General features: G+C 42.1%; 2 protein-coding genes across 2 annotated transcripts in view; both read right to left on the reverse strand.

The window, feature by feature from the left end:
- Positions 1 to 693: 693 nt before the first annotated feature.
- Positions 694 to 2,973, reverse strand: LOC147673336 (uncharacterized). The gene is made up of 3 exons (XM_086946578.1): positions 2,770 to 2,973; positions 2,044 to 2,259; positions 694 to 978 (listed from the first exon to the last, which is right to left on the reverse strand). The coding sequence occupies exons 1-3, from the start codon at positions 2,902 to 2,904 to the stop codon at positions 694 to 696; spliced, it is 636 nt and encodes a 211-aa protein (XP_086802704.1). The 5' UTR covers positions 2,905 to 2,973.
- Positions 2,974 to 3,193: 220 nt separating this feature from the next.
- LOC147673337 (uncharacterized) overlaps positions 3,194 to 25,082 on the reverse strand; it is a 98,986-nt gene continuing 77,097 nt past the window's right edge. Inside the window, exon 5 of the mRNA XM_086946579.1 lies at positions 3,194 to 3,207. Within this exon, the coding sequence (XP_086802705.1) occupies positions 3,194 to 3,207 (14 nt within the window). The remainder of the gene's footprint in view (positions 3,208 to 25,082) is intronic.

Below are 25,082 nucleotides of genomic sequence, written 5' to 3' on the forward strand. Positions count from 1 at the left end.
GTGACTGTTGAATGCGTGGACTGATGGCTGTTAGTGTGGGTGTATGCCTATTGAAAGCGTGCATTGATAGCTGTTGGTGTGTGTGCCTGGTGAAAGCGTACATGTTCTGTTTGTGTGACGTTTGTCTGCTGAATAATGGTGTTGTGGTTATGAGTGGTGCTGTGTCGTTGTAGAGTGATAGTTTGTTGATGGTGAATGATGCTGTTGTGGTGGTGGAGAGTGATGCTGGTGTGTTGCTGAGTGATGTTAGTGTGGTGCTGATTAATGCATTTGTGATGATGAGTGGTGCTGCGTTGTTGATGAGTGGTGCTGTGTTGGTGTTAACTTATTACCACCACAGCATAACTCAGGCCCACAACAGTAGCACTTCTGACAACAACAGCATCACTGAGCACCACCAATGCAACACGCAGCAACACCACATTATCACTCTGCCCCCCCACAGTACTATTGAGCAACCACACAGCATCACTCTTGTATAGTTATTCTCTTTTTAAAAATGTAACAGCAACAGCTATTGTTCTGTATGTTGTATTGGCACATTGAACATTGTTTGAAAAAAATATACCCACCCAGAACGAAAATGACCATGCTACTGGATATGTTAAAAATATTATATTTATTTTCAGTAAACACAAAACAATAATTATTTATTTTACTTTATAAAAAAATTGTAATTGTGAGGATTGTTACTTAATCACTTAAATCTTCCTCCGACTTTTCTTTAACAATTTTAGTAATTTTGCCATTGCAAAATATAACCTCACATGTTTGAGGCAAATAATGAATTAGTGCTTCACCAATGTCATCCACCTCTTCGTCCAACATAAACCATTGTATAAGTGTTTGATTTTGTACATCCATCGATTGGTAAATATCTGTGTTGGTTATTTTTGTTGTTAAGGTGCTCCAATCTCCGTTTGTGCTTTCCACGCCATATATTTCGACGTCAATATTATCTTGTGGTGGTGTTGTTACCTGTTGTAGTAAATAAAAACATAGTTATTTTTTTTTCCCCAAAAATGTTACAGTGTGTCTCAGAGAGAGTGTTGTACAGAGGCAGTTGTAGAGAGAGGCAGTTGTAGAGAGAGGCAGTTGTAGAGAGAGGCAGTTGGAGAGAGAGGCTGCTGTAGAGAGGCAGTTGTAGAGAGAGGCAGATGTAGAGAGAGGCTGCTGTAGAGAGAGGCTGCTGTAGAGAGAGGCTGCTGTAGAGAGAGGCTGCTGTACAGAGAGGCTGCTGTACAGAGAGGCTGCTGTAGAGAGAGGCAGTTGTAGAGAGTGGCAGTTGTAGAGAGAGGCAGTTGTAGAGAGAGGCAGTTGTAGAGAGAGGCAGTTGTAGAGAGAGGCAGTTGTAGAGAGAGGCAGTTGTAGAGAGAGGCAGTTGTAGAGAGAGGCATTTGTAGAGAGAGGCAGTTGTAGAGAGAGGCAGTTGTAGAGAGAGGCAGTTGTAGAGAGAGGCAGTTGTAGAGAGAGTCAGTTGTAGAGAGAGTCAGTTGTAGAGAGAGGCAGTTGTAGAGAGAGGCAGTTGTAGAGAGAGGCAGTTGTAGAGAGAGCGTGTTGTTGAGAGAGCGTGTTGTAGAGAGAGCGTGTTGTAGAGAGAGCGTGTTGTAGAGAGAGCGTGTTGTAGAGAGAGCGTGTTGTAGAGAGAGGGTGTTGTAGAGAGAGCGTGTTGTAGAGAGAGGGTGTTGTAGAGAGAGGGTGTTGTAGAGAGAGCGTGTTGTAGAGAGAGCGTGTTGTAGAGAGAGCGTGTTGTAGAGAGAGCGTGTTGTAGAGAGAGGGTGTTGTAGAGAGAGGGTGTTGTAGAGAGAGGGTGTTGTAGAGAGAGGGTGTTATAGAGAGAGGGTGTTGATGAGAGAGCGTGTTGTAGAGAGAGTGTGTTGTAGAGATAGGCTCTTTTTAGAGAGAGGCTATTTTAGAGAGAGGCGGGAGAGGCTGTTTTAGAGAGAGAGTGGAGAGAGTGTTGTAGAGAGAGCGTGAGTGTGTGTGTGTGTGTGTGTTGAAGTGATAGAGTAAGGGGTGCGTGAGAGAGCGTGTGTTCCTTACTTTTAATTTGCTGTGCCTTGTCGTGTTCAATATTTTCTGTCCATTAAATTCATGTACTGTGACATGAGTTAACATGACATATTCTCCAATGTTTATTGAGAATAGAGTAGCCTCTCTCCATAATGTGACTTTTATGTCATCAGTGGCATCTTTTAATGTAATAGATTTTATTGCCGTATTTTGTCCATTAATGAGTACAAGTTTACTTTCCTCTTCCTAAAAAGAAATAATAGTGTTAAAAATGTAAAAGCACTGAAGTAATACATAATAATTGTCCAAGCATTGAAGACATAATTATTAAGGGCTATTGCTCTTTTCCAATGTACGGTGTTGTTCCCAACTATGTTAAAAAAACTGGAACTCTGATGTCTCAGTTTGGCGCTCTTCTTTAAACACCTATCAACGTTACTTTTATAAATGCAGTGTAGCTTTAGCTCACCTATTTACACATTGTTAATTGTTCTTATTTGGCTGCTGTACAGATCATTTATGATGGATAGAACCCCTCATAAACATACCACCATATGTAATGTGTTACAGAGACCACACACAGAACTGCAGCCACTCTAAATTAAAGAACATCTAAGCATCAAATAGTACACATACACACAAAGACACACACACTGATAAAGGGAAAATAAATATTGTCAATGGCATAGACAACACCACAGACACAAACGGACAACTCAAGCAGCGAGACCAACAGTATAAATCACCACAACTTACTTCTGAAATGGTCCCACACACTGTCATAAGACTTCTCAAAGATGCCCGCTTTATTTCTTTTATTGGCGAAGCAGATGGTGCAGGAGGCTGCAAAATGTTTTCCGCTTCTTGAATTAGCGCTTGAGTTATAGTCATTGCTGGAAATTTTGTTACTTTTGTTTGCTTAGTAATCAGAATTGTGTTGTTTTTAATTATAAAATTGCGTATAAGTAGTCCACAAGTTTTTTGAGTCTGCTGATATAAACTTTCCTGGTAGCACGTAGCTTTAATTGTTCCAGTTTTGTCTGCCAGAGCCAAATGAAAAAGTACTTTATTTTCTTGTTTTGCGTTTTTGTAATTTGTTTTACTTGAGCACTTGATCACATTAACTCTTATGGGTTTTTCATACGGCTTGTTGTCATTTGTGGTAATGTTAGCGATTTCTTCAATAGTCAACATCTGAAATAGAAATATAGGTTACAACAAATGTTAAATACAAATCCATAGTGCTTTATGATCACTGTAATAGCATTCTAATATACCATAACTTTGAAGTATGTAATTGGTATATATATGATCCAAGATAGATTGGTAGTCTGTTGTGTAAGTATCTATAAGTTGTGTACATTGCAACTTACTCTCAAAGAACCCAATGAGTTTGTTAGTTTGTGAATTGCTTTGATAGACATCCACATTGAAATCTCCCATAATGATGAATTTGTGTGCTGGGTAAAAATTAGTGATTCTGGTAATAATTTCTAAAAGATCTGTAATAAGTTTATGTGGTGGTTTGTAGACTATAATAATAAGGTAATCTGTGTACTGAATCTGTAATGTAAAATGTAAAATGTCTATCCCTTGGTGTGTTTCATAAATAGGTAATATCCTAAGCTCTTTCTTGTAGTAGAGTATCATCCCATGGTTAGTGTTGTATGTATGAAATTTATCAAATATCATGTGATCATATTGTTCTACATTAAAATCATTTGCAGTTGAGTTCCTTGTTGTGTTGATCTCAGTTAAGCAAATAATGTCTGCTTGCATTATGTTACTATCAGCTATCATTGATGTGAAATGCTTCTGAAGTGATCGTATATTGTGTGTTATAATATTGAAATGTGTTTTGTATGTATCTAATTGTGGGATAGTGATTTCAAGTTGCATTTCGGTCCTTAATCTTTCCATTTCCTCATTTACTTTAGGGTGTATTAGAATTTTAGTTTCATCAAAATTCTTCACGTATATGTTCTGTATACATTTAGCTCTGCTTATAGCAACATAATGTAAATGATGAATTTTGCTGTTATTAAAGTGTATATAAAGTGGTTCTATATTGTCCCCTTGTGTGCGATGTATAGTACGTGCTGATGCTTGTCGTAAAGGAAATTGTTTGCGTATAACAGTAATAAATTTCTTAGTGTATTGAAAATGTCTAGCTATAGCATGTATTGGTGTCCATGACTTTTCTATTTGTGAATGATATAAATGCTTATATTCTTGCCTTGCTTTTTGCCCAACACTAATATTGTCAAATGATACCCAGACTAGAAATGGAGTATTGTTAATAATGTCAACAAATTGGACTATACCAGTTGCGCCATTTGTTAAACCATCATTTACATCCACATTGCAAGTTAAATCATAACGGAGCTGTAAAGCAATGTGTAATGTATGTGCAAGTACCATAGTTTTTGTTGGATCCTTAGGCAATTGCTTTAGTATAGTTTTTTTGACATTTTCTGAAACATCTGAACTCACGGTATCGTTAGCTACTGTTATATACACTGGATAAACCTTGCTATGTTTATCCAAAACAATTCTGTTAATTTCATTAACTTCAACATTTGTAGACATAATGTATGGGATTGTTTCTAAGAGACTCTCATCAGGTGGCATTTGTCTTTGCTTAATTATTAGAATATCTTCTTTAGTATGCTTCCCTTCTCTTAATCTGTTTAGTAGTTCTGCAAATTGTAGATCTTCTTTTTGACGCATAATCTTCGTTAATTCAAAGAGTTTAAAATGTTCTTTCCATAAGTTAATACTTAAAGGGCCATACAAATTATTAGAATCCTGAAAAATGTATCTGTCACAAACAGGTTTCAATTGGTAGAAGTCACCAATAGCTATAATAGAAAGTCCTCCAAATGGTTCATTTGACGACTTTATTTCTTGTAGTCTGTTATGTATAAAATTAAACATTTTTTGACCCACCATCGAAATTTCATCTATAATCAGAACTTTAACATGCATCATTTGCATTTGAAGTGAAGTTCTATTTTCATGACTTAGTGGTTTATAATCAAAACTTTGTGAGACTGGAATTTTGAAAGTACTATGCAATGTTTGCCCTTGAATATTATGTGCTGCTTTGCCTGTTGGAGCAGTAAGTAAGACATGTATATTATCAGGATTTTCACCTGCCTTTGTATTATAGTAGCGTAGTAATGTTTGATGTAGTGCAGTTATTAGAAAGCTTTTACCAACACCAGCCCCTCCAGTGCAGAAAGTATAGCATGGAGTACTTTTCGTTTTTAACAAATTCAAGTGATGGTAAACAAAATTGAGTTGTTGAGCAGTTAAGTTGTGCATTATCTGTTGGTATTTATCATCAGGTAGAATGGAGTTAGTTAAGCTTGTTTCTTCAGTTATTGTTCTAATTCCTAAATCTAATGACAAATCATATAGATGTTGATTTTCTTTATTATTCCCTTCATCACATACATTTTCTGTTGGTATTAATTGAGGTGATAGAGATAGGGGATATAATATTTTCATTCCACTCTTCATTCGTAATGTTTCTAACTTCACCGTGATTATGGTTATATATTTTAACTTGTGAATCAACAACCTTTTTTTACTTGTAGATACCTTTCAAAGTAAGTGTCCTTGTTAGCGATAATTTTATGTTCTTCTCTCCATGGATAGTGCAACATTAATAGTTCTCTATAATATTCTTCTGGCTCTTTGTCTTTGTTAAATCTGCAAAAGCGTATAATTTTTCTCCGTTTGCGCTTACTTAAAGCATACTTGCTATTTATATTCTGCATACCTACATCCTCCTCAGTACATTCTATTTCAATTTCTTCCTCATCTGAGCTGTAAAAGTTTCTTTCAGCAAGTAAATCTTCCGAGTCATTTATTTCTCTGGTATATTTTTTTTTGCTGGAGTAATTAAAATTTGAGGCATAATCAGCTAAAGTACACATTTCTAATGTTTTGGGTCTCTTGCAGTACTTAGCAATAATATTTTCACATTGAATGTCAGTCGAATTTTCTGGCAATGAATTAATAGTTTCCATATCGCGCATTAAATAAGTTCTTTTTTCTGGAGGGCTAGTATTAATAAATACAAATGCCCGTGAACTTTTCCGTAATGGTATCTGAAGAATGAGATATGCTGCTTCTTGAGCACTAATTTCTGTGCAATTGAGGAATTTGTTCCCTATGTGTTTAAGTTGTTCTTTGACATTACTATTGTTTTTCACTTCTTTAGCAGCTTGTGCAATAAGTTTGCTAATTCCTCTTTGCGATTTGCTGATACATGAAATAATATAGACTGCACAAGCATAAGCATCTAGTACAAACTGCAAGTCTATGTTTGCTCGCCAAGCTTTTAAAATCGTACTATTGTAGTTATTAATGAAGCATTCATCTGGTGTTCTTTTTAAAAAAATTGTTGGCTTTTCTAAACTAGTTTGTATCGAAGTGATATATTCTTTATTATCCATCTTAATAACACCTAAGAAATCATCAAAAGAAAGTGTGCTAAAAGTTGCATTATTCATAGCTTCATGGATACGTTTTAGATTATCTTTCCATTGCCTATCTGTGCCTTCAAGTGTCAATGGCTCTAATATGAGAGTTTTTGACATAGGATATTTTGGGTATTGATATTTACATGTTCTTTTTTGTTTCCGGCGGCAATTTTTAGTGTGCCCATGCCTTTGTAAATTTATTAAAGGCTGTAAAACAGTGTCATGTGACTTATTACATTGAATATATTGCTCAATAAAAACATTGACATCTTCTAATGGCGACACACCATAGAGGGGTGCATTTTTTACCCATAGTAATGCATGTATATGTGGAGAACCTCTCTGTTGGAATTCTACTCTGTAAAAGTAGTCAACTATTTCCCCAATTGGATTTGTCCCGTTCATCAAAACACAATTAAACAATTTCCTCACTTGATAGTCAAACTGTCTAGCACATGTAATAGGATCTTCTTGTATTAATCGACATTTTGTTTCCCAAGACATGTTATTGAATTCCTCTTCTGTGCATTCATTTAAGTTTTTAACTCTCAATAATATATTTATTAAATGGTGCCATTTTGTTTCAGCAGCAGATAAAGTCAAGAAAAAAGTTGGTATTCCAAGTTGTCTTATCATAGCAAAAAGATCTCTTTTACAACTTTCCCAATAAGGAGGTGAACTGCGTATAGTTTTCAAAACTTTATAACCTTCATTAAACTGGAACAAATTTTCAATATTATATTTTATATCTTTAGCAGTAATATTCTTACCATCTGTATATTTTTTCCGTATCGAAATATTAATTTTCCCTTGAATTTGCTTAATATGTAATTTTTTAAGTTTAAAGAAAACATTAGTCATACTTTTAGCTACTCTTCTATCATGACTTCTTAATTCCCATTGGCAAATAGTACTATAATGTACCGGTATATGTCTTTCCTTATTGTTTGGCCTTCGTTCTCCACAATAAATTGTAGGGAAAGCCAAAAATTCTGAATCTTTATCCTCATATAAACCTCTTGGTGTATTATATTCAGCTGGAGCTAAACTTAAAACATTTACCCTATTAGAGGTAATTGTTTCATTTGTTAACATAGTATCTAAATTTCCAGCTTCCATGTTCTCAGATGTATCTGAAGAATAGCTTGTGTCCGAATTATCATTTACATTGTTGATTTCTGGAGGTATATACTGCCATTCGGGGTTAATTGTCACACCATATTCATTAAACATGACACTATTGGTTGCTAGCCATGTAGCTGCCTTTTTAACGGTGTTTGGGCGAATATTTTCATAATGCGTGTGCGATCTATACATTAGTTTCCTTTTTAATTTTACTGGGATGGTCATGGCATCATTCATTTGCCTTGGTAAAATTGTAACTGTTGTCATTACATCTGCAGGTAAATTAACAACAGCACCTGATAATGATTTTTGAAATCCGCGTGGTAAACTACGAATTTGTAAAAAAGGTATCCTAGGAGAAACTAATCTTTCTTCTAAATCGTATAATTCTAATTCAATTGGTACATTTGGAAATGACATGCCATTTAGGACTGAACATGGTGGTATTTTATCTTTTCTGATGTAAGCATAGCAAGTCATACAAATTAAATTTGTTTTCTTGCTACTAATGTTACACCTTTTAAACATTTCTGTTTCACAAACAGTGCGAGTATTTTTAATTGTTTGTTTATGCCACAACTGGTTGCAAATAGTACAAACATACTCTGGTCCATGCAATATTTCACGATGGAATTTATTAATAATTAAATGGATTTGTTTATTACCTTTGCGTTTTTCTCCCACCGTTAACATTACATTTGGTGGGTTTTTTTCAACACCTTTATTTCCAAGATTGTCAATGGCTCCTTGTGCATCACTTTTTTTTTTTTTTTTCAGACTATGTTCTGAAAGGCTAAAGTAATCGAAGTTGATTTGACAGTGTTTATTTGTCTCCAGAATAGAAGTACTTGTTTGTGGCAAATGAGTTTCCTTACTAGTATTGCTATTAGTCACCTTACTTTGAGTTGCTAAAGCGTCCATAGAAAGTAAACTCGCTTTATTTGCTTTTCTTTTTCGTCCCAGAGGTAAACTTACAGTTGGTCTGTTTTGTTCAAGTACTTTATTTCCAACATTGTCAAGGGTTCCTAGTGCAACAGTAGTATTTTCACTATTTTTTGCACTATGTTCAGAAAGTCTCAAGTTAGCTTTGTTTATTAGAGACTGTTTGTTTGTCCCCATAATAGAAATACTTGTTCCTGCCAAATGAATTTTCTTACTCGTATTTCTAATACTGCAATTACTTACAGTACCTAAAGCCTCCGAAGAAAGCAAACTCCCTTCAAAAATCGAATTGTCAATCACTTGAGTAGTATGTACAAAGATTTTAGTAACTGGAGTTAAATGACTATTTTTCTTGTGCACTCGAAGTGCTCTTTGGAATGTTTGCTTCAAGATTTCTTTTACATCTATTGGTGTTAATTCAAATGGTATGCAATCCTGCGAAGAATTTCTAAATTTTTTGGCTAGATTCATTACATATTCCAAAAGTGCTTCAAAATTTGGAAATTCTAGAGTTACACAGGTTCCATTTGAATGAGGCATGCCTTCATTGTCCCTGCTATGTGAATCAAATACATAGTATGTTTGCCTATTTCTAAAAATAGAAATGACATATACACTCATACAAAGTAGTACCCCACAGTACTTAGAAATCCCTAAAGGCAATGCACTGGTAATATCTGGATAGTTTTCATCAAAACGTTTAAGGACATTACCATAGAAAGGGTTGCGTAGGGTAAGTGAATAAAACCTATTATTGTGCTCTATATATTTTGGCAAATCATCAGGATGCATAAGTGTTTCTTTGTTAAAAGAATGCATTTGTAGATATAAAGCATCTCCAAGGTCCATGATATAATGTAGATCGTTGGAGTTCCATGTATTAACTGGTTTGCATACATTGTGCAAAACAGCAAAAGTACTATTTGGTAAGCATTGCTTCCCTGTAGATGTACTATTAAATCTTGTATTGCCTTGATGGTAACTGGCTTTTAAACATCTATGCATGTTTTTTTTAACTCCCTTTACTTTATTCCTCTAAAGTCTATTCACTGAAGTAAGTCAAATTACTTATGTAATAACTATTTATAGTTGTTTCCAACCAAGAATATTATTTACCTTGATTTGTGGGTGATTGTACCTCAATGGATGAATCTTAAATAAGAGTAATATGAATTGTCAGAATATTATTTACATGAAATGACACGTCAAATCCCAAACAAAAACAGGAAATGCAATAGTAGTTTGGAAAGTTTGTATACTTTTGTGTCAGAGTGTGACAGAGGGCATGATAATAGATTGTGTGTGTGTGTGCCTGCTTTTAGTTTTATGAGCAACTTTGTAGTGTGAAAGTGTGTGATGTGTAGAGTGTATGCTTGTTGCCCTGCATACTGAGTACAGTTTGTGAAGTAGAGAAAGAATGAATGAAGTGAGATACACATTTCTATTTTTGGTATGAAATGAGTGATAGAAAATACGGAGAAGTAGGAAGAAAAATATTTGAAGCATGAAAGTGAGTGAGCCAGTTAAAGTAATGCAAATGCTACTTACCAGTATGCATCTGTTCTTGGCATGTAGGGCTGCTGACATTCATATCTGTGCATAGATCGCCACCTAGTGTTGGGTCCGGATGATTGCACATTGTTGTCCAGGAAGAGACTTCGAAGTATCACGAGATAGGTGGCTCCTCCCCTGGACTACAGTGCGCATTGGCATCGCCTCCATCCCCAGATTGTTTTTAGCCATTGGCAGAGATGGAGTGAAGAATGTGAGTGATGACCATGCTATGAGCATATGTATATATATGAATGAATACTGCAGCTGCTACAGGCGCCGGGGAGGAGGGTGGGCGATATGAATGTCAGCAGCCCTACATGCCAAGAACAGATGCATACTGGTAAGTAGCATTTGCAGTTCGAGGCATGTGGGCTGCTGAAATCATATCTGTGCATAGAATACATAGCAGTCCCTCCATTAACGGCGGCCGCCCGTGCCAGCTGCAGCGGTCTGAAAAAGTGTTTTTAGAACAGCTTGACCAACAGCTGCCTGCTGTTTGGAATGCACGTCTACACAGTAGTGCTTAGTGAAAGTATGTGTGGTAGACCATGTGGCTGCTCTACAGATATCTTCTAAGGGAATGTTACCTAGGAAAGCCATAGAGGCCCCCAACTTCCTGGTGGAGTGGGCCCTCGGTGGGATAGTGAGGGTGCGCTTAGCTTTAGCGTAACAGATCTGAATGCACTTTACTATCCACCTAGCAATCCCTGCTTTTGAGATAGCGTTTCCCTTGTGGTGTGTGGCAAAAGCAACAAAAAGCTGCTTGGTTTTGCGAAAATCTTTTGTCCTGTCTACATAATACATCAAGGCCCTCTTAACATCAAGGGTGTGGAGCATGCGCTCCGCCAGCGTCTCCGGGTTTTGGAAAAACACCGGCAATTCAATTGTCTGGTTTAAGTGGAATTGGGATACCACTTTGGGTAGGAATTTAGGGTTAGTGCGGAGCACCACCCTGTTAGCATGTACCTGGAAGAAAGGTTCTTGGATGGTGAGCGCCTGCAGCTCGCTAACCCTCCGTAGCGATGTGATTGCTACTAAGAACGCAACCTTCCAAGTCAGAAACTGAAGCTCACAAGAGTGCAGTGGCTCAAAGGGAGGACCCATCAGCCTCGTAAGAACCACATTTAGGTTCCATTCTGGAGCTGGTGGGGTCCTTGGTGGAATGACCCTTTTGAGTCCTTCCAGAAAGGCCTTGATAGCAGGGACCTTGAAGAGTGACAGGTGTTGCCTATTCTGGAGGTATGCTGCCATAGCAGACAGGTAAATGCGGATGGAAGAGTATGCCAGATTGCATTGATACAGGTGGAAAAGATAGCAAATGATGTTTTGAATGGAAGCATCTAGAGGGTCAATATTGTGGTTAGCACAGTAGATGACAAACCTCTTCCATTTAGCCGCATAACAAGCTCTGGTAGTGGGCTTCCTTGCCTCCTGAATGATGTTCATGCAATCGGGAGGAAGATTGAGGTAGCCAAACTCTAGGACTTCAGGAGCCAGATCGCCAGGTTGAGCTGTTGCGGATCTGGGTGCTGAATGTCGCCATGGCTCTGCGTCAGAAGGCTGGGAGTGAGATGAAGCCTTTGATGCGGCACCACGGACAGTTCTAGAAACGTGGTGTACCATGGTTGGCGAGCCCACGTTGGAGCAACCAGGATGAGAGTCATCGAGTGCTGCCTGAGCTTGCGTGCCACCAGCGGTATCAGAGGTGCTGGGGGAAAAGCGTACGCAAATCTGCCTGACCAGTTCATCCACATCGCATTGCCCTGTGACTGTGGGTGTGGGAATCTGGCGGCGAAGCTTTGGCATTTTGCGTTCTCCCTTGTTGCGAACAGGTCTATCTCTGGATGACCCCACCTTTGGAAGTACGGTTGGAGTACTGATGGATGTATCTCCCACTCGTGCATCTGATGGCTGTGCCTGCTGAGCAGATCCGCCATTTGATTGTCCTTGCCCGGGAGATGCTCTGCCATGAGGAAGATGTTCCTCTGAATGGCCCACTTCCACATGCTCTGAGCCAGATGAGACAGCTGTGGAGAGTGTGTGCCTCCCTGCTTCTGAATGTAGTACATGGCCGTCATGTTGTCCGTCCGGATCAACACGACTCTGTTGCACAGATGTACTTTGAACGCCTTCAAGGCCATGAAGATTGCCATCAGTTCCAACACATTGATGTGCATCTTCCTTTGCTGTAGTGTCCATAGTCCCTGCACTGTGTACTGGAGTACATGCGCTCCCCATCCCTGGAGAGAGGCGTCCGTCGTCAGGATAATCTGTGGGACAGGCTCTTGGAATGGTCGGCCCTTGCAAAGGTTGTGTGGATTCCACCAATGCAGAGAGTTGTATGCCCGACCGCTCACCAACACTAGGTCTGTCAGTTGCCCATGAGCCTGAGTCCACTGACGTGCAAGGCACTCCTGAAGCGGACGCATATGTAGTCTCGCGTGCGGGACAATGGAGATGCAGGAGGCCATCATGCCTATCAACTGCATGAACACCTTCGCTGGAAGCGAGTGTTGGGGTCTGAATCGTTGGATCAGCGCCTGGATACTGGCGATTCTCACTGAATTTGGCTGCGCGGTGGCTGCCAGAGTGTTGATCGTCGCGCCCAGGTACTGTCGCACGTGGGCGGGCTGGAGATGGGACTTTGAGTAGTTCAGAGAGAATCCCAGATCGTGCAGGAGATGAATGGTGCGTGACACGTGGTCGACGCACTGCTGTTCTGTCCTCGCTTGAATGAGCCAGTCGTCCAGGTAGGGAAAGACGTGGACGTGCTGGCGACGGAGATGCGCTGCCACAGTCGCTAGGCACTTGGTAAACACTCTCGGTGCCGTGGTGACCCCGAACGGCAGAACCTTGAACTGGTAATGCTGGTCTAAGATCGTGAATCTGAGATACTTCCTGTGGGAAGGATGCAGGGGGATATGAAAATAGGCATCTTTCAGATCCAGCGTAGCCAGGAAGTCCCCCTGTTGAAGCAGGGGAAGCACCTGCTGCAACGTGAGCATATGGAAGTGCTCCGAGAGGATGTACCAGTTCAGGGGCCTGAGGTCCAGGATCGGCCTGAGGGACCCGTCCTTCTTGGGAATCAGAAAATACAGGGAGTAAACCCCTGTTCCCCGCTCTTGCAATGGAACGAGCTCTATTGCCCCTTTTTGCAGCATGACAAGAACTTCTTGCTGCAACAAGGTCAAGTGCTCGCCTGACATAGGACGGCTCCTTGGGGGTATGTCCGGTGGAATGGACGTAAGCTCTAGACAGTACCCGTACTGGATAATAGACCTCACCCACCTGTCCGTGGTGATGGATTTCCACGCCGGCAGGAACTGCTGGAGTCTCCCCCCGACCGGTGTTGCATGGTCGGGGGGCAGTGACAAGACGTCACTGTTTGTTGGTGGTGGTGGACCTGGAACTATTGTTTCCACGTCCCCTGCCCTTGACATTATTGCCTCTGTAACCACCTCGACCCTTGTTGTTATACGAGGCTTGGGTGTTACTTTTGTAATATTGGGTTGACTGGGACGCCTGTCCCCTTGAGGTGCCTCTGGAGTTTGAGCGGCGAAAGGAACCACTCCGAAACTGCTGACTTTGTAGAGCCCCCATAGACTTGGCAGTTTCCGTATCTTTTTTCATTTTCTCCAGTGTGGCATCCACCTCAGGGCCAAACAGGTGGTCAGGATTCACTGTTTGATTGAGGATCGTAGTTTGGATGTCGGGTTTGAACCCCGAAATTCTAAGCCAGGCATGGCGTCGAAGCAGCACACTGGTATTGATAGCCCTGGAGGCTGTGTCTGCCACATCCAGTGCACATTTGATGGATGCATTCGTAATGAGTTTACCCTCCTGAATGAGCATCTCCCCCGCCTCCTTGTATTGGTCAGGCAAGTGTTGCAGTATGGCCTCTAATGTGTCATAATGGGCCCTATCATAACGTGCAAGTAATGCTTGGGTGTTAGATATTCTCCAGATATTAGCTGCCTGTGCAGCAATTCGTTTGCCTGAGGCCTCAAAGATCTTGGACTCTTTGTCCGGGGGAGGAGCGTCACCAATAGTTTGAGAGTTCGCCCTCTTCCGAGCGTTGGAAACAACCAAGGAGTCCAATGGCAAGTGTCCCTTGATATATGTAGGATCCGTGGGCGCTGCCTTATATTTCCTGTCGATGCGAGGGTTGACCACACGCGCTCGGGTGGGCTCCTTGAAAACCTCCGTTGCATGTTTCAGCACCCCCTTAAGCATCGGTAGCGTTTTGACAGACTTTTCGGCTACCGAGAAGGTGTCGAACAAGAAGTCCACATCCACGGGGTCCGAGTGCAGCTCGACGTCCTGGTTAGCAGCAGCTCTCTCTATCAGAGCATTGAAGGCCGCCGAGTCCTCAGACGGGGACGTCTTGGCCGCGAAAAGTTGAGTGTCCTGAACCGACTGTGGGTCCTCCGTGTCGCCTCCGGCGGACCACGGTACTTGCTCCTCCTCCGGATCCGAGTACGCCGGATAGTTGTACTCGTCACCTTCCTCGTCCGCATCGGCTGCAGCGGAATGCGTCGGCGAGTGCCCTAGGGTTTGCGGGGACACAGGTTCCACCAAAGCCGGAGAGTCCTCGGAGTCCCTTTTGTTTTTGAGAGGAATCTTAAAGGGTTCCAACGTCGGCTCCGTCGTGATCTTCCGTTTGAGGAGCGACAGCTTTCCGGTGTTGGCGTCGATAATTACCGCACGACGTTCCTCTTCCGCAAGCGGCTGGAGACGCAGCTTCGACACCGCCAAGGCAGCCTTCGGCGTTAACACCTCCCTCGAGGGTCCGCCCTGTTTCGGTGTGAAGGCCTTCGGCGCCGACTTGGGCGGCAGGGTGAAACGGATAGGCGTTTGCTCCCTCGCAGGCTTAGGCGTCGGCTTAGGCGCACTGGTGTCCTGTGCGGGAACCACACTGGCCTTTCGAATCCGCTGCAAGGATTCCGCTACCTTCTTTGTCCAGGCCGGTGAGGGCTGGGCCGGTTCGAGCGACCCCTCATCTTCGAGAGCCTGTGCTCCGGCAGGCACCGTCTTCGGGGCCGACGCCGCCTGCCTAAGCGCGTCGTCGCCCTGACGCTTCTTCGAAGCAGTCTTCGGGTCCGCGACCCCTTTCGGCGCCGACGCAGCCGCGTCGGAGGACTTCGCCTTCGGCGCCGACCCCGAGGGCTTCGGGTCGGCCATTTTGGCGTGGCTCTTCAAGTCGGCCATTTTGGTTTTCTTGGAAGTTGACACCTCCAGAACCTTCTTCACCTGCGCCACTTTCACTTTCGGTTTCGCATCCGAGGATGCGTGACCAGTTGGCTTCACTTTCGTTTTCTTCGACGTAAGTGATGGTTCATAAGTGTCCGTGACCGGGCCCGGAGGCGGGGACGTAGGACTCATAGTTAGATCTTGGGTAAGGCCCGAAGGCGATCCCTCGACCTGGGCCGTATGAAGGGGAACAACCCCTGAGTCAGGTTGGGGATGCTCTTCCTCCGAGCTATCTCCCATCGTGGTAAAAGTTTGTTCGTCGTCCCCTACCTCGTCGGTGACTTCGTCAAAGTTCTCCTCACCCGCGTCGTAGGCCTCTCCCTCGGATGCGGGATTAGAGTCCGAACCTTGCACGTCGTCTTCTCCCTCGACATATTCTTGGAAAATGTCGTCAGGCGGGGGCGCCGTGGCCGATAACCTAGCCTGGAGCCTATTGGCCCGACGAATCTTTAAAGTCTTCTTGCTTCTGAATTTCGAACACGCCATGCAGGTGTCCTCGCGGTGATCCGGCGACAAGCAGGTATTGCACACCGGGTGCACGTCGAGGTGCGAGTATTTAGAGTGACACAACGGGCACTTCTTAAACGGAGTTCGCTCCATAGCAAGAGTGTAGTACAGGCCCGACCGCGCCGAAAGCACGTGGAAGGGCAGCAAGAGATCGGAGCTGAGAGTCAGAAAGAAACCCGTACGCAACTATACCGACGCCCAGCCTAAAGACCTTTTGGTCTCGAGTAGAAGTTGAACAACTATCGGTTCCGACAGAGGGAACCGAAACACATCCGAACCCAATGGCGGAAAAAAACAATCTGGGGATGGAGGCGATGCCCATGCGCACTGTAGTCCAGGGGAGGAGACACCTATCTCGTGATACTTCGAAGACTCTTCCAGGACAACAATGTGCAATCATCCGGACCCAACACTAGGTGGCGATCTATGCACAGATATGAATTCAGCAGCCCACATGCCTCGAACTTGGTATTTTTTTTTGTAATGTATTATTATGAACACATCATTCTGACAAAGGAAAGTTGTGAGGTAGGATAGTAAGCGGCAAAGTGTGTGCGCTTTGGCATGCGAGAGAAATGCTTAATGTGAAAGTCAAATTGCTAACTCAGTTTCCCTATAAAATTGTCACTATGAGCATCCTCCACCCCCCAAAAGTAAAGAGTGACAGTATTTAACGTTGTTAGTCCGAATCCCTGAGTAGCATAATGCATGCTAAAAGTGGGAGTCAACTGTTGTAAGAAAGTAGATGAAAGCATCTGCTATTTTAAATAACAATTAGCATGAGGCTTGTTATAGTTGGAAAATAGCACGAAAAAAACAGTAATGTTAATGTAATAAACGTTCCTGATAAGTAGCAAAGTGTTGTAAGCTTTGTGTGCCAAAGGATGGAGCAGTGGAGTAGCAACGAAATGTTGTGCAGGGAGGGGACAATATGTATAATTAGTGTGAGCTACATATGCAGAGGTAGGAGCTGACTTTGATTGAGATTCTGTGCATTTATGGGACCTGTGCTGTGTTTGAGTAACATATTGTTCGAATTAGTGTCCCCTGTGTGTTACCATAAGGAGGGCTCATCATAGTTGGAACGGTAGGCTGTGCAGGCATGGCCTTATTATTTGTACAAAGCATTGGCACTTTAGTATTGAATTAGCAGGTCAAATAGTTCAAGAGATGTGGCAAAGTGGTGTGAGATGCCCATGCCCGAACAAAATGCGTGAGCAGCAGAGTTGGATCACGAGTGTGCATGCATTTGACTGTGTGTTGATATGTAGTGTAAATTTGTAGTGATGTGTGGCCAATTTGTGTATGTAGTGTTTTTGTTAGTAATGTTCATGCAACTGTGCTTTATAGATGTGGCAAAGTAGTTCGATCTGTGTGTGCCTTAGGAGGGACCAGCGGAATAGGCTCAAGATGTTGTTAAAAAATTTGTTGGAACGAAGGGTGTGCTGGATAATAATAGGTATAGCTGTAGGAATTATAGTATAAAAAGCCGTGTGTTCAAAAGAATTTTTTTAGCTCTAAAAATTCTTAATGTAAATGTTGTGAATTGGTGCAAACTGTATTTTTAACTTAAAAAAAGGATGGAATAGCGTAGTATGAAAGATGGGCTGGGCATGTAATGTACAAATGTGCTTAAAATCCCCGTTTGCCATGTTTGTTGTGTAAATTAGCACGACCCAACGTTAGAATGTCCAAATACCAATTGACAGTTGAAAGTGTATTTTTCCAAGAGAGTCTGTGGGCTGCTTGTGCGTGTTGACGTGCGTAACTAAAAGTCGAAGGTGTGTTTGAAGAACGTGGCGATGAATGAGAGCAAAGCTATGGTGTGCGTGTTTCCGTGCGAAAGACTGTGAGTGTGGGGGTGGGTTTGGGATAGAGAATTTGTGTGTTGCTTGTGTTTTAGTGTTTATTTACGCTACTGAAACACATAAAAATGCAGATAAGTGAATGAGACAGAAGGTAAGGCAGGGTGGATGGCTATGCTTGCAAGATGCACGTCTAAATGTTGTCAACGTGTGCGTGTTTCCGTGCGTGTATGGAAAAGAGAGAGTCTGTAAGCTGTTTGTGCATGTTACCGGGCATGCGTGTAATAAGATAAGGAAGAGGCACTCACGTGTGCGTGTTGGCGTGCGTGTGAATTTTTGTGGGGGGGGGGTGTTGGGAGAGAGAATTTGTGGGTTTGTTGTGTTTTTGGGCGTATTTACGCAAGTGAAACGCAGAAACATGTCGATGAGTGAATGAGACAAAAGGTAAGGCAGGGTGGTTGGGTATGCTTGCAAGATGGACGTGTAAACGTTGTGAAAGTATGCGTGTTTCCGTGGATGAATGGAAAAGAGATAGAGTCTGAGGGCTGTGTGTTACTGTCGTGCGTGTGGACGTGCCTGATTGGGATAGGATAAGCAAGAGCCACGACCAGAAAGATAATTTTGGTGGACTGTTTGTGCATGTTGCCTTGCGTGCTGAATGGAACTGAGAGATGATTAGGTGTAATAGTTCCAGCAATTGAAAGACAGGGTGGTATGCTTAAAAGTAGGAAAAAAGTGCACGTCTGAATATGAAAGGCAGAAAAGTGGAGATGAATTAATGAGACACAAGGCAGGGGGGGTTTGCTTGGAATAAGCACGTCTAAATGTGTTCAAAGTGTGCGTGTTCCTGTGCCTGAATGCAAAAGAGAAAGTCTGTGGTCTGTTTGTGCGTGTTGGCGGTCGTGATTGGGATAGGATAAGAAAGATACACGAACAGAGATGTTTTTTTCGTGTATGTGTCCCAGCTAGTGAAAAACTGGAAATTTATTTGATTGTATGCATTCATGATGCCGGTGTGACTGCACCTGCTGCACGAACGGAAATCGTGCCTCTGAAAGAGTGTGTGCAAGGGAGAGGGGAGAGGCATGGTGAGCTGTGCTTGGTGTTTACTGAGAAGGACCCTGTAGGGCGTTGTAGGTGACAGGGCAAGTCACCACAATAAATATATTGAAAAGAAATGAGCGCCCATTATTTCCTGTTAAAAGAAAGACAAACATGTATCTGAAACGTGCTGGAGGGAGAGGTGGGGATAGGAAGCGACAGTAGCAGGGGGAGTTTGCTTGCAAGATGCACGTTTGAATGTGGTCAACGTGTGCGTGTTTGAGTGCGTGAATGGAAAAGAGAGAAAGTCTGTGGGCTGTTAGTGCGTGTTGGTGTGCGTGATTGGGATATGATAACGAACAGACACGAACATCGTCCAAATGTTTGAAAAATGCCAGTTAATATTAACCCAAAATTTGCATGCTAACCCCCTTTTGAAGATATTGCGAACTTGTGTGAGATAAGTTTCCTAAATGAGTGACCAGCAGAGTAGTAAAAAAAGTGTGTGCAAGCGTGTGTCGCGTAGGTGTTATGTCATGTTGAGCACACAGACAGCTAGAGGGAGTCTATAGTGCCATTGTTAAATACCATTTGTTGACAAAGTGTTTACGGAAGACAGTTAATTCTATGACAACATTAACATCCACATGTACTTACCTAAATTAATATGTTTTTTCCAGATCACAAGTGGTACAGAATGAATTGAAAACAGTCTGTGTTGTATCTGTAAAAGAAAAGTATAATTTACTAACATGTATTACCTCCGTCTTTGATGCTCAGTAGAGTACGATTGATCGATTTTGGGTGAAGTAAATAAAAAAAATGAGTTGATTAACATTATTGTGGATCGGGCAATGCAGTTATAGGAACAACATGATCTCGAGTGACAGAAGGAAATCGGAAAATTCATGTTGAGTGTGCTGTTAAAGGGACCGAAAATAGTGAACGATGACAAAAGATATGTTTAGAAAGTGGAGAGATAGAGGGGAGAATGTGTAGAGGTAGCAAGCTTGAAGCCCGCAGACGTTTTGCTGTGGCACCCTACCCACCTTACAGAGGTGAAAATAAAGACGAAAATAAAAGTTGTGGTGGATGGATGCAAAAGAGTCTAGAGTGTTTTTGTTATTTTACTGCGTATTTGCGCGAGTAAAAGCCTGAAAGGTGCAAATGAATGAATGAATGAGACAGAAGTGAAGACAGGGGGCGATAAGGTAAGGCAGGGTGGGTATGCTTGCAAAATGCACGTCTAAATGTTGTGAACGTGTGCGTTTTTCCGTGGATGAATGGAAATGAGATGTAGTCTAAGGGCTGTTAGTGACTGTCGTGCGTGTGGACGTGATTGATTGGCATAGGATAAGCAAGAGACACGAACATGGTGCAAATGATGTCAAAATGGCATTTTATATGAACCGTTAATTGTAATGAAGGCCACAAACGTTTTGCTGTGGCCCCCTCCCCACCTTACAGAGGTGAAAATAAAGAAGAAAATAAAAGTTGTCGTGCATGGATGTGAACGAGTGTAGAGTGTTAGTTCTTTTACTGCGTATTTGCGCGAGTAAAAGCCTGAAAGGTGCAAATGAATGAATGAGACAGAAGTGAAGATAGGGGGCGATAAGGTAAGGCAGGCTGGGTATGCTTGCAAGATGCACGTCTAAATGTTGTCAACGTGTGCGTTTTTCCGTGGATGAATGGAAAAGAGATGTAGTCTAAGGGCTGTTATTGACTGTCGTGCGTGAGGACGTGATTGATTGGCATAGGATAAGCAAGAGACACGAACATGGTCCAAATGATTTAAAAATGGCAGTTAATATGAACCATTAATTTTACTGCTAAACACATTTGTAAGATATTGCGAAGTGGTGTGAGATACGTGTCCTAAATGAGTGAGCAGCGGAGTAGTAAAAAAAGTGTGTGCAATCGTGTGACGCTTAGGTGGTATGTCATGTTGAGCATACAGACAGCTAGAGGGAGTCTATAGTGGCCTTTAAAAATACCATTATTTCACTAAGCGTTTCCGTAAGACAGATAATTCTATGACAACAGTAACATGCAGATGTACTCACCTAAATTATTGTTTGTTCAAGATCACAAGTGGTACAGAATGATTAGCAAACAGTCTGTGTTGTATCTGTAAAATAAAAAGTATAATTTAGTCACATGTATTACCTCCGTCTTTAATGCTCATTAGAGTACGATTGATCGTTTTTGGGTGAGGTCAATGAAACAAATTTGTTGGTTAATATTATTGTGGATCTGGCAATGTAGTTATAGGAACCATAAGAAGGAGGGTAAGATCGAATAATAAAGTATTCATGAGCTGAAGTGAGCGAAGTAAAGCAGAAAATGAATGTTAAGAGTGTGCTGTTAAAGGGACCGAAAAGAGTGAACGATGAAAATATATCTGTTTAGAAAGTGGAGAGATACAGGGGAGAATGTGTAGAGGTAGAAAGCTTGAAGATGAGAGGAGAAAGAGATAAGGAAATGTAGAGACGAACAAGTAATTGAAACTTGTAAGGAAAAGTCAAGTGTAGTACGAAAAAAAGTACAAATGCACTTACATTCAAAAGTAGTCGCGTAGTGTCTTTGAATCTGTAGTCTTCGTTGCAAATACAGCGTCGTTCCGTCGGTCACTGTTGTCTTTCTGGACACGAAAAAGGCTATGGCTCACAATGAGCCTTTCGTGATCTTAAATAGGCCGAAGTGGAGAAGTTTCCCGGTAAGGTGTTTGGAAGTGGACAAAGGATGAAAGGTACATCCCCTTCCCTTGGCCCCAGGAGATGTCTCCAGAGATAATGTGTGTAACTCCCAAGTGTGAAAATTTGAATGTGTATGTAGATGTAGGTTCGATTGTGGCGCCACTAGCGACTTTCGTGTCTCCTTGACGCACCACTTGTTAATGTACGTGTCTTCCCGCACGCAGCAAGGAAGAAGCATTCAGAAAAAAGTAACGTAAATCCGACTAAAGCTTATATTTATCCATATTTTTTTTAAATAAACAAAGTATAAAGCAATGAAGGGTGTAAAAGGTACGTGGGTATAAAGATAATGTAAAAATATCGCGGCGTTGGAGTCCTAAATGTGACGTTAAGAATTCGAGCTCATTATTTCACAATAAATGGTAGTGAAGTAAAAGAGCACTTGCCACACTAAGATGTCAAAGATATTGTAACTGTCTAATCTATCCATCAGTTGTGTGTGATACAAAAGGATGTATAGTGTTTGTGTGTATGCATGGGCTAAGCATATACTGAGGGCTAGTGTTCTGTGTAGATTGTTAGGAACTGCTCAAAAAGTTGCAGACTGAGGCCTGTGTGCACTGACAGTGAGGGCTGTGTGGACTGAATGATGGTTGTGTGCACTGTGAGTTATGTCTGTGTGCAGATAGTGTCTGCAGTAGGAACGGATAGCGTACTGTATGCAGTGTGTTTGAAGGATGTGTGCATTGTTAGTGAGGCCTGTGTGCAGTGTGAGTGACGCCTGTGTGCAGGTGGATTTAGAGTTGATAAAAGTATCAGAATGAGTTCTGTGTGCACTGACAGTGAGGTCTGTGTGGACTGAGTGATGGTTGTGTGCACTGTACGTTATGTCTGTGTGCAGATATTGTTTGCAGTACGCACTGATAGCGTACTGTATGCAGTGTGTTTGAAGGATGTGTGCATTGTTAGTGAGGCCTGTCTGGAGTGTGAGTGACGCTTGTGTGCAGGTTGATTTACAGTTGTGTGCACTGAGTGAGTGCTGGGTGCACTGTAAGTTGTGTCTGTGTGCAGTAAGTATGTGCAGTACGCACTGATAGCGTACTGTATGCAGTGTGTTTGAAGTCTGTGTAAAGTCTTAGTGAGGGCTGTGTGCAGTTTGAGTGAGGCCTGTGTGCAGTGTGAGTAAGTGCTGTGAGCAGTGACTGAGAGGTGCTTGCACTGAGTAACGCACTTGCTTACAGTTTTCTTTTGATGGAAATGCGTTAGTGATATGTTTAGAATTAGTGTGCCCTGTGTGTTTGCAAAAGGAGTGAGCTGCGGAGTCTGAAAGCTAGTGTGTGCAGGCATGGCCTTATTATATGTACAAAGCATAGGCACTTTAGTTTCGTATTTGCAGGTCAAATCCTTCAAGAGATGTGGCAAAGTGGTATGAGCTCCCTGTGCCTAATGAGTGAGTAGCCGAATAGGATCACGATTGTGTACATGCATGTCACTAATGTGTGTTGATAAGTAGTGTACATTTAGTGTGATGTGTGGGCAAGTTGTGTCTTGTTTGTCAAACATTGTCAATTCCGATGACACAGACTTTTATATATGTGTCGCAGTGTTGTGATCTGTGCGTGCATTAGGAGGGAGCAGCAGAATTGGCTCAATATACTGTGTGGATAAAAGGTAGTGACGAAGGGTGTGCTATTTAAGAGCACGTACAGCTGTAGTTAGTATATAGTATTGAAGATGCATGTTATAAATAATGTGTTTGTCGTCAAATGTGTCACTTATTTAAAGTGTTGTGAGTTCTATGTAAAAAGAAAGGATGGAAGAGCGTAGTAGGAAGGATGGCCTATGGAGTCATGGGACAAATGTGTCAAAAATGCAGTGTAATATTTTCTGAAAATTTTCACTCCAAATAATTATCAAGATGTGGCGAAGTGGTGTGATCTGCCTGTGCAAACTGAGTGAGCAGCAGTGTTGTTTTTCGAGGGTGTGCATTTATGTGACGAATGTGTGTTGTGAATGAGACTGAAGTTAAGACAAGGTGGGATAAGGTAAGTAAGGGTGGATATGCTTGCAAGATGCACGTGTAAATGTTGTGAACGTGTGCGTGTTTCCGTGTATGAATGGGAAAGACATAGAGTCTGAGGGCTGTGTGTTAGTTACTGTGGAGCGTGTGGACGGGCCTGATTGGGATAGAAGAAGCAAGAGGCACGACCAGAAAGTTGATTTTGGTGGACTGTTTGTGCATGTTGCCTTGCGTGCTGAATGGAAGTGAGAGATGATTTGGTGTAATTGTTTCAGCAATTGAAAGTCAGGGTGTTATGCTTAAAAGGAACAAAATAACTGCACGCCTGAATAAGAAATGGAGAAAGGTGTAGATGAATGAATGAGACAAAAGGCAGGGGGGTTTGCTTGCAAGATGCACGTTTAAATGTGGTCAACGTGTACGTATTTCCGTGCGTCAATGGAAAAGAGAGAAAGTCTGTGAGCTAGTTGTTGTGCATGTTTGCGTGCGTGATTGGGATAGGATAACAAAGAGAGACGAACCGAGAGGTTTCTTTTTTCGTGTATGTGTTCCAGCAATTGAAAGACAGGGAAATTATTGGATTTTCTGGATTTATGAGGCCGGTTCCAATGCCCATGCTGCACGAAAGGAAAGCGTGACTGTGAGATGGTCGGTTTGTTGTGGGTGAATGGCCGAAGCAGGCCCTTAGGGATGTTGCTATGCATGTTTTGTGTGTAACTTTGCACTATGAAACGTAAGTATAAAAAAAACAACAATAAGACCATTGTACGTGCATGTCATCGAATGTGTAAAAGAACGTGCCGCTTGACACATTGTTTCTAAAGTTGCTTCCCTTGCTGTATGGTTTGGCGGAAAAAAACCGCGCCTTTCGGTCTCTTTACTTAACATTTGCATTTCCCCGCGGATGGCCGACAACAGATTACAATCTTTACGACTCTGATGAAAGCAATTCAGTCTCCTGGGGTGGTTAGGCCCCAGACGTTTGACTCTGGCCCCCTCCCCACCTTACAGAGGGGAAAAGAAAGAAGAAAAAAAGTTGTTGTGCATGAAAGTGAAAGAGTCTAGACTGTTTGTTCTTTTAGTGCGTATTTGCGCGAGTAAAAGGCCGAAAGGTGCAGATGAATGAATAACACTGAAGTTAAGACAGGGAGGGATAAGCTAAGGCAGGGTGTGTATGCTTGCAAGATGCACGTGTAAATGTTGTGAACGTGTGCATGTTTCCGTGGATTAATGGAAAAGAGATAGAGTGTGATGGCTGTGTGTTACTGTCGTGCGTGTAGACGGGCCTGATTGGGATAGAATAAGCAAGAGCCACGACCCGAAAGCTGATTTTGGTGGACTGTTTGTGCATGTTGCCTTGCGTGCTGAATGCAACAGAGAGATGTTTTGATGTTATTGTTTCAGCAATTGAAAGACAGGGTGTTATGCTTAAAATGAAAAAAAAGTGCACGTCTGAATAGGAAAGGCAGAAAGGTGTAGATGAATGAATGAGACAGAAGGAAGGGGGTGTTTGTTTGCAAGAAGCACGTGTAAATGTGGTCAACGTGTACGTGTTTCTGTGCGTGAATGGAAAAGAGAAAGTCTGTTGTCTGTTTGTGCATGTTGGCGGCCGTGATTGGGATAGGATAACAAAGAG

This window comes from Lissotriton vulgaris, chromosome 12, assembly GCF_964263255.1.
Source record: "Lissotriton vulgaris chromosome 12, aLisVul1.2, whole genome shotgun sequence".
NCBI lineage: Eukaryota > Metazoa > Chordata > Amphibia > Caudata > Salamandridae > Lissotriton > Lissotriton vulgaris.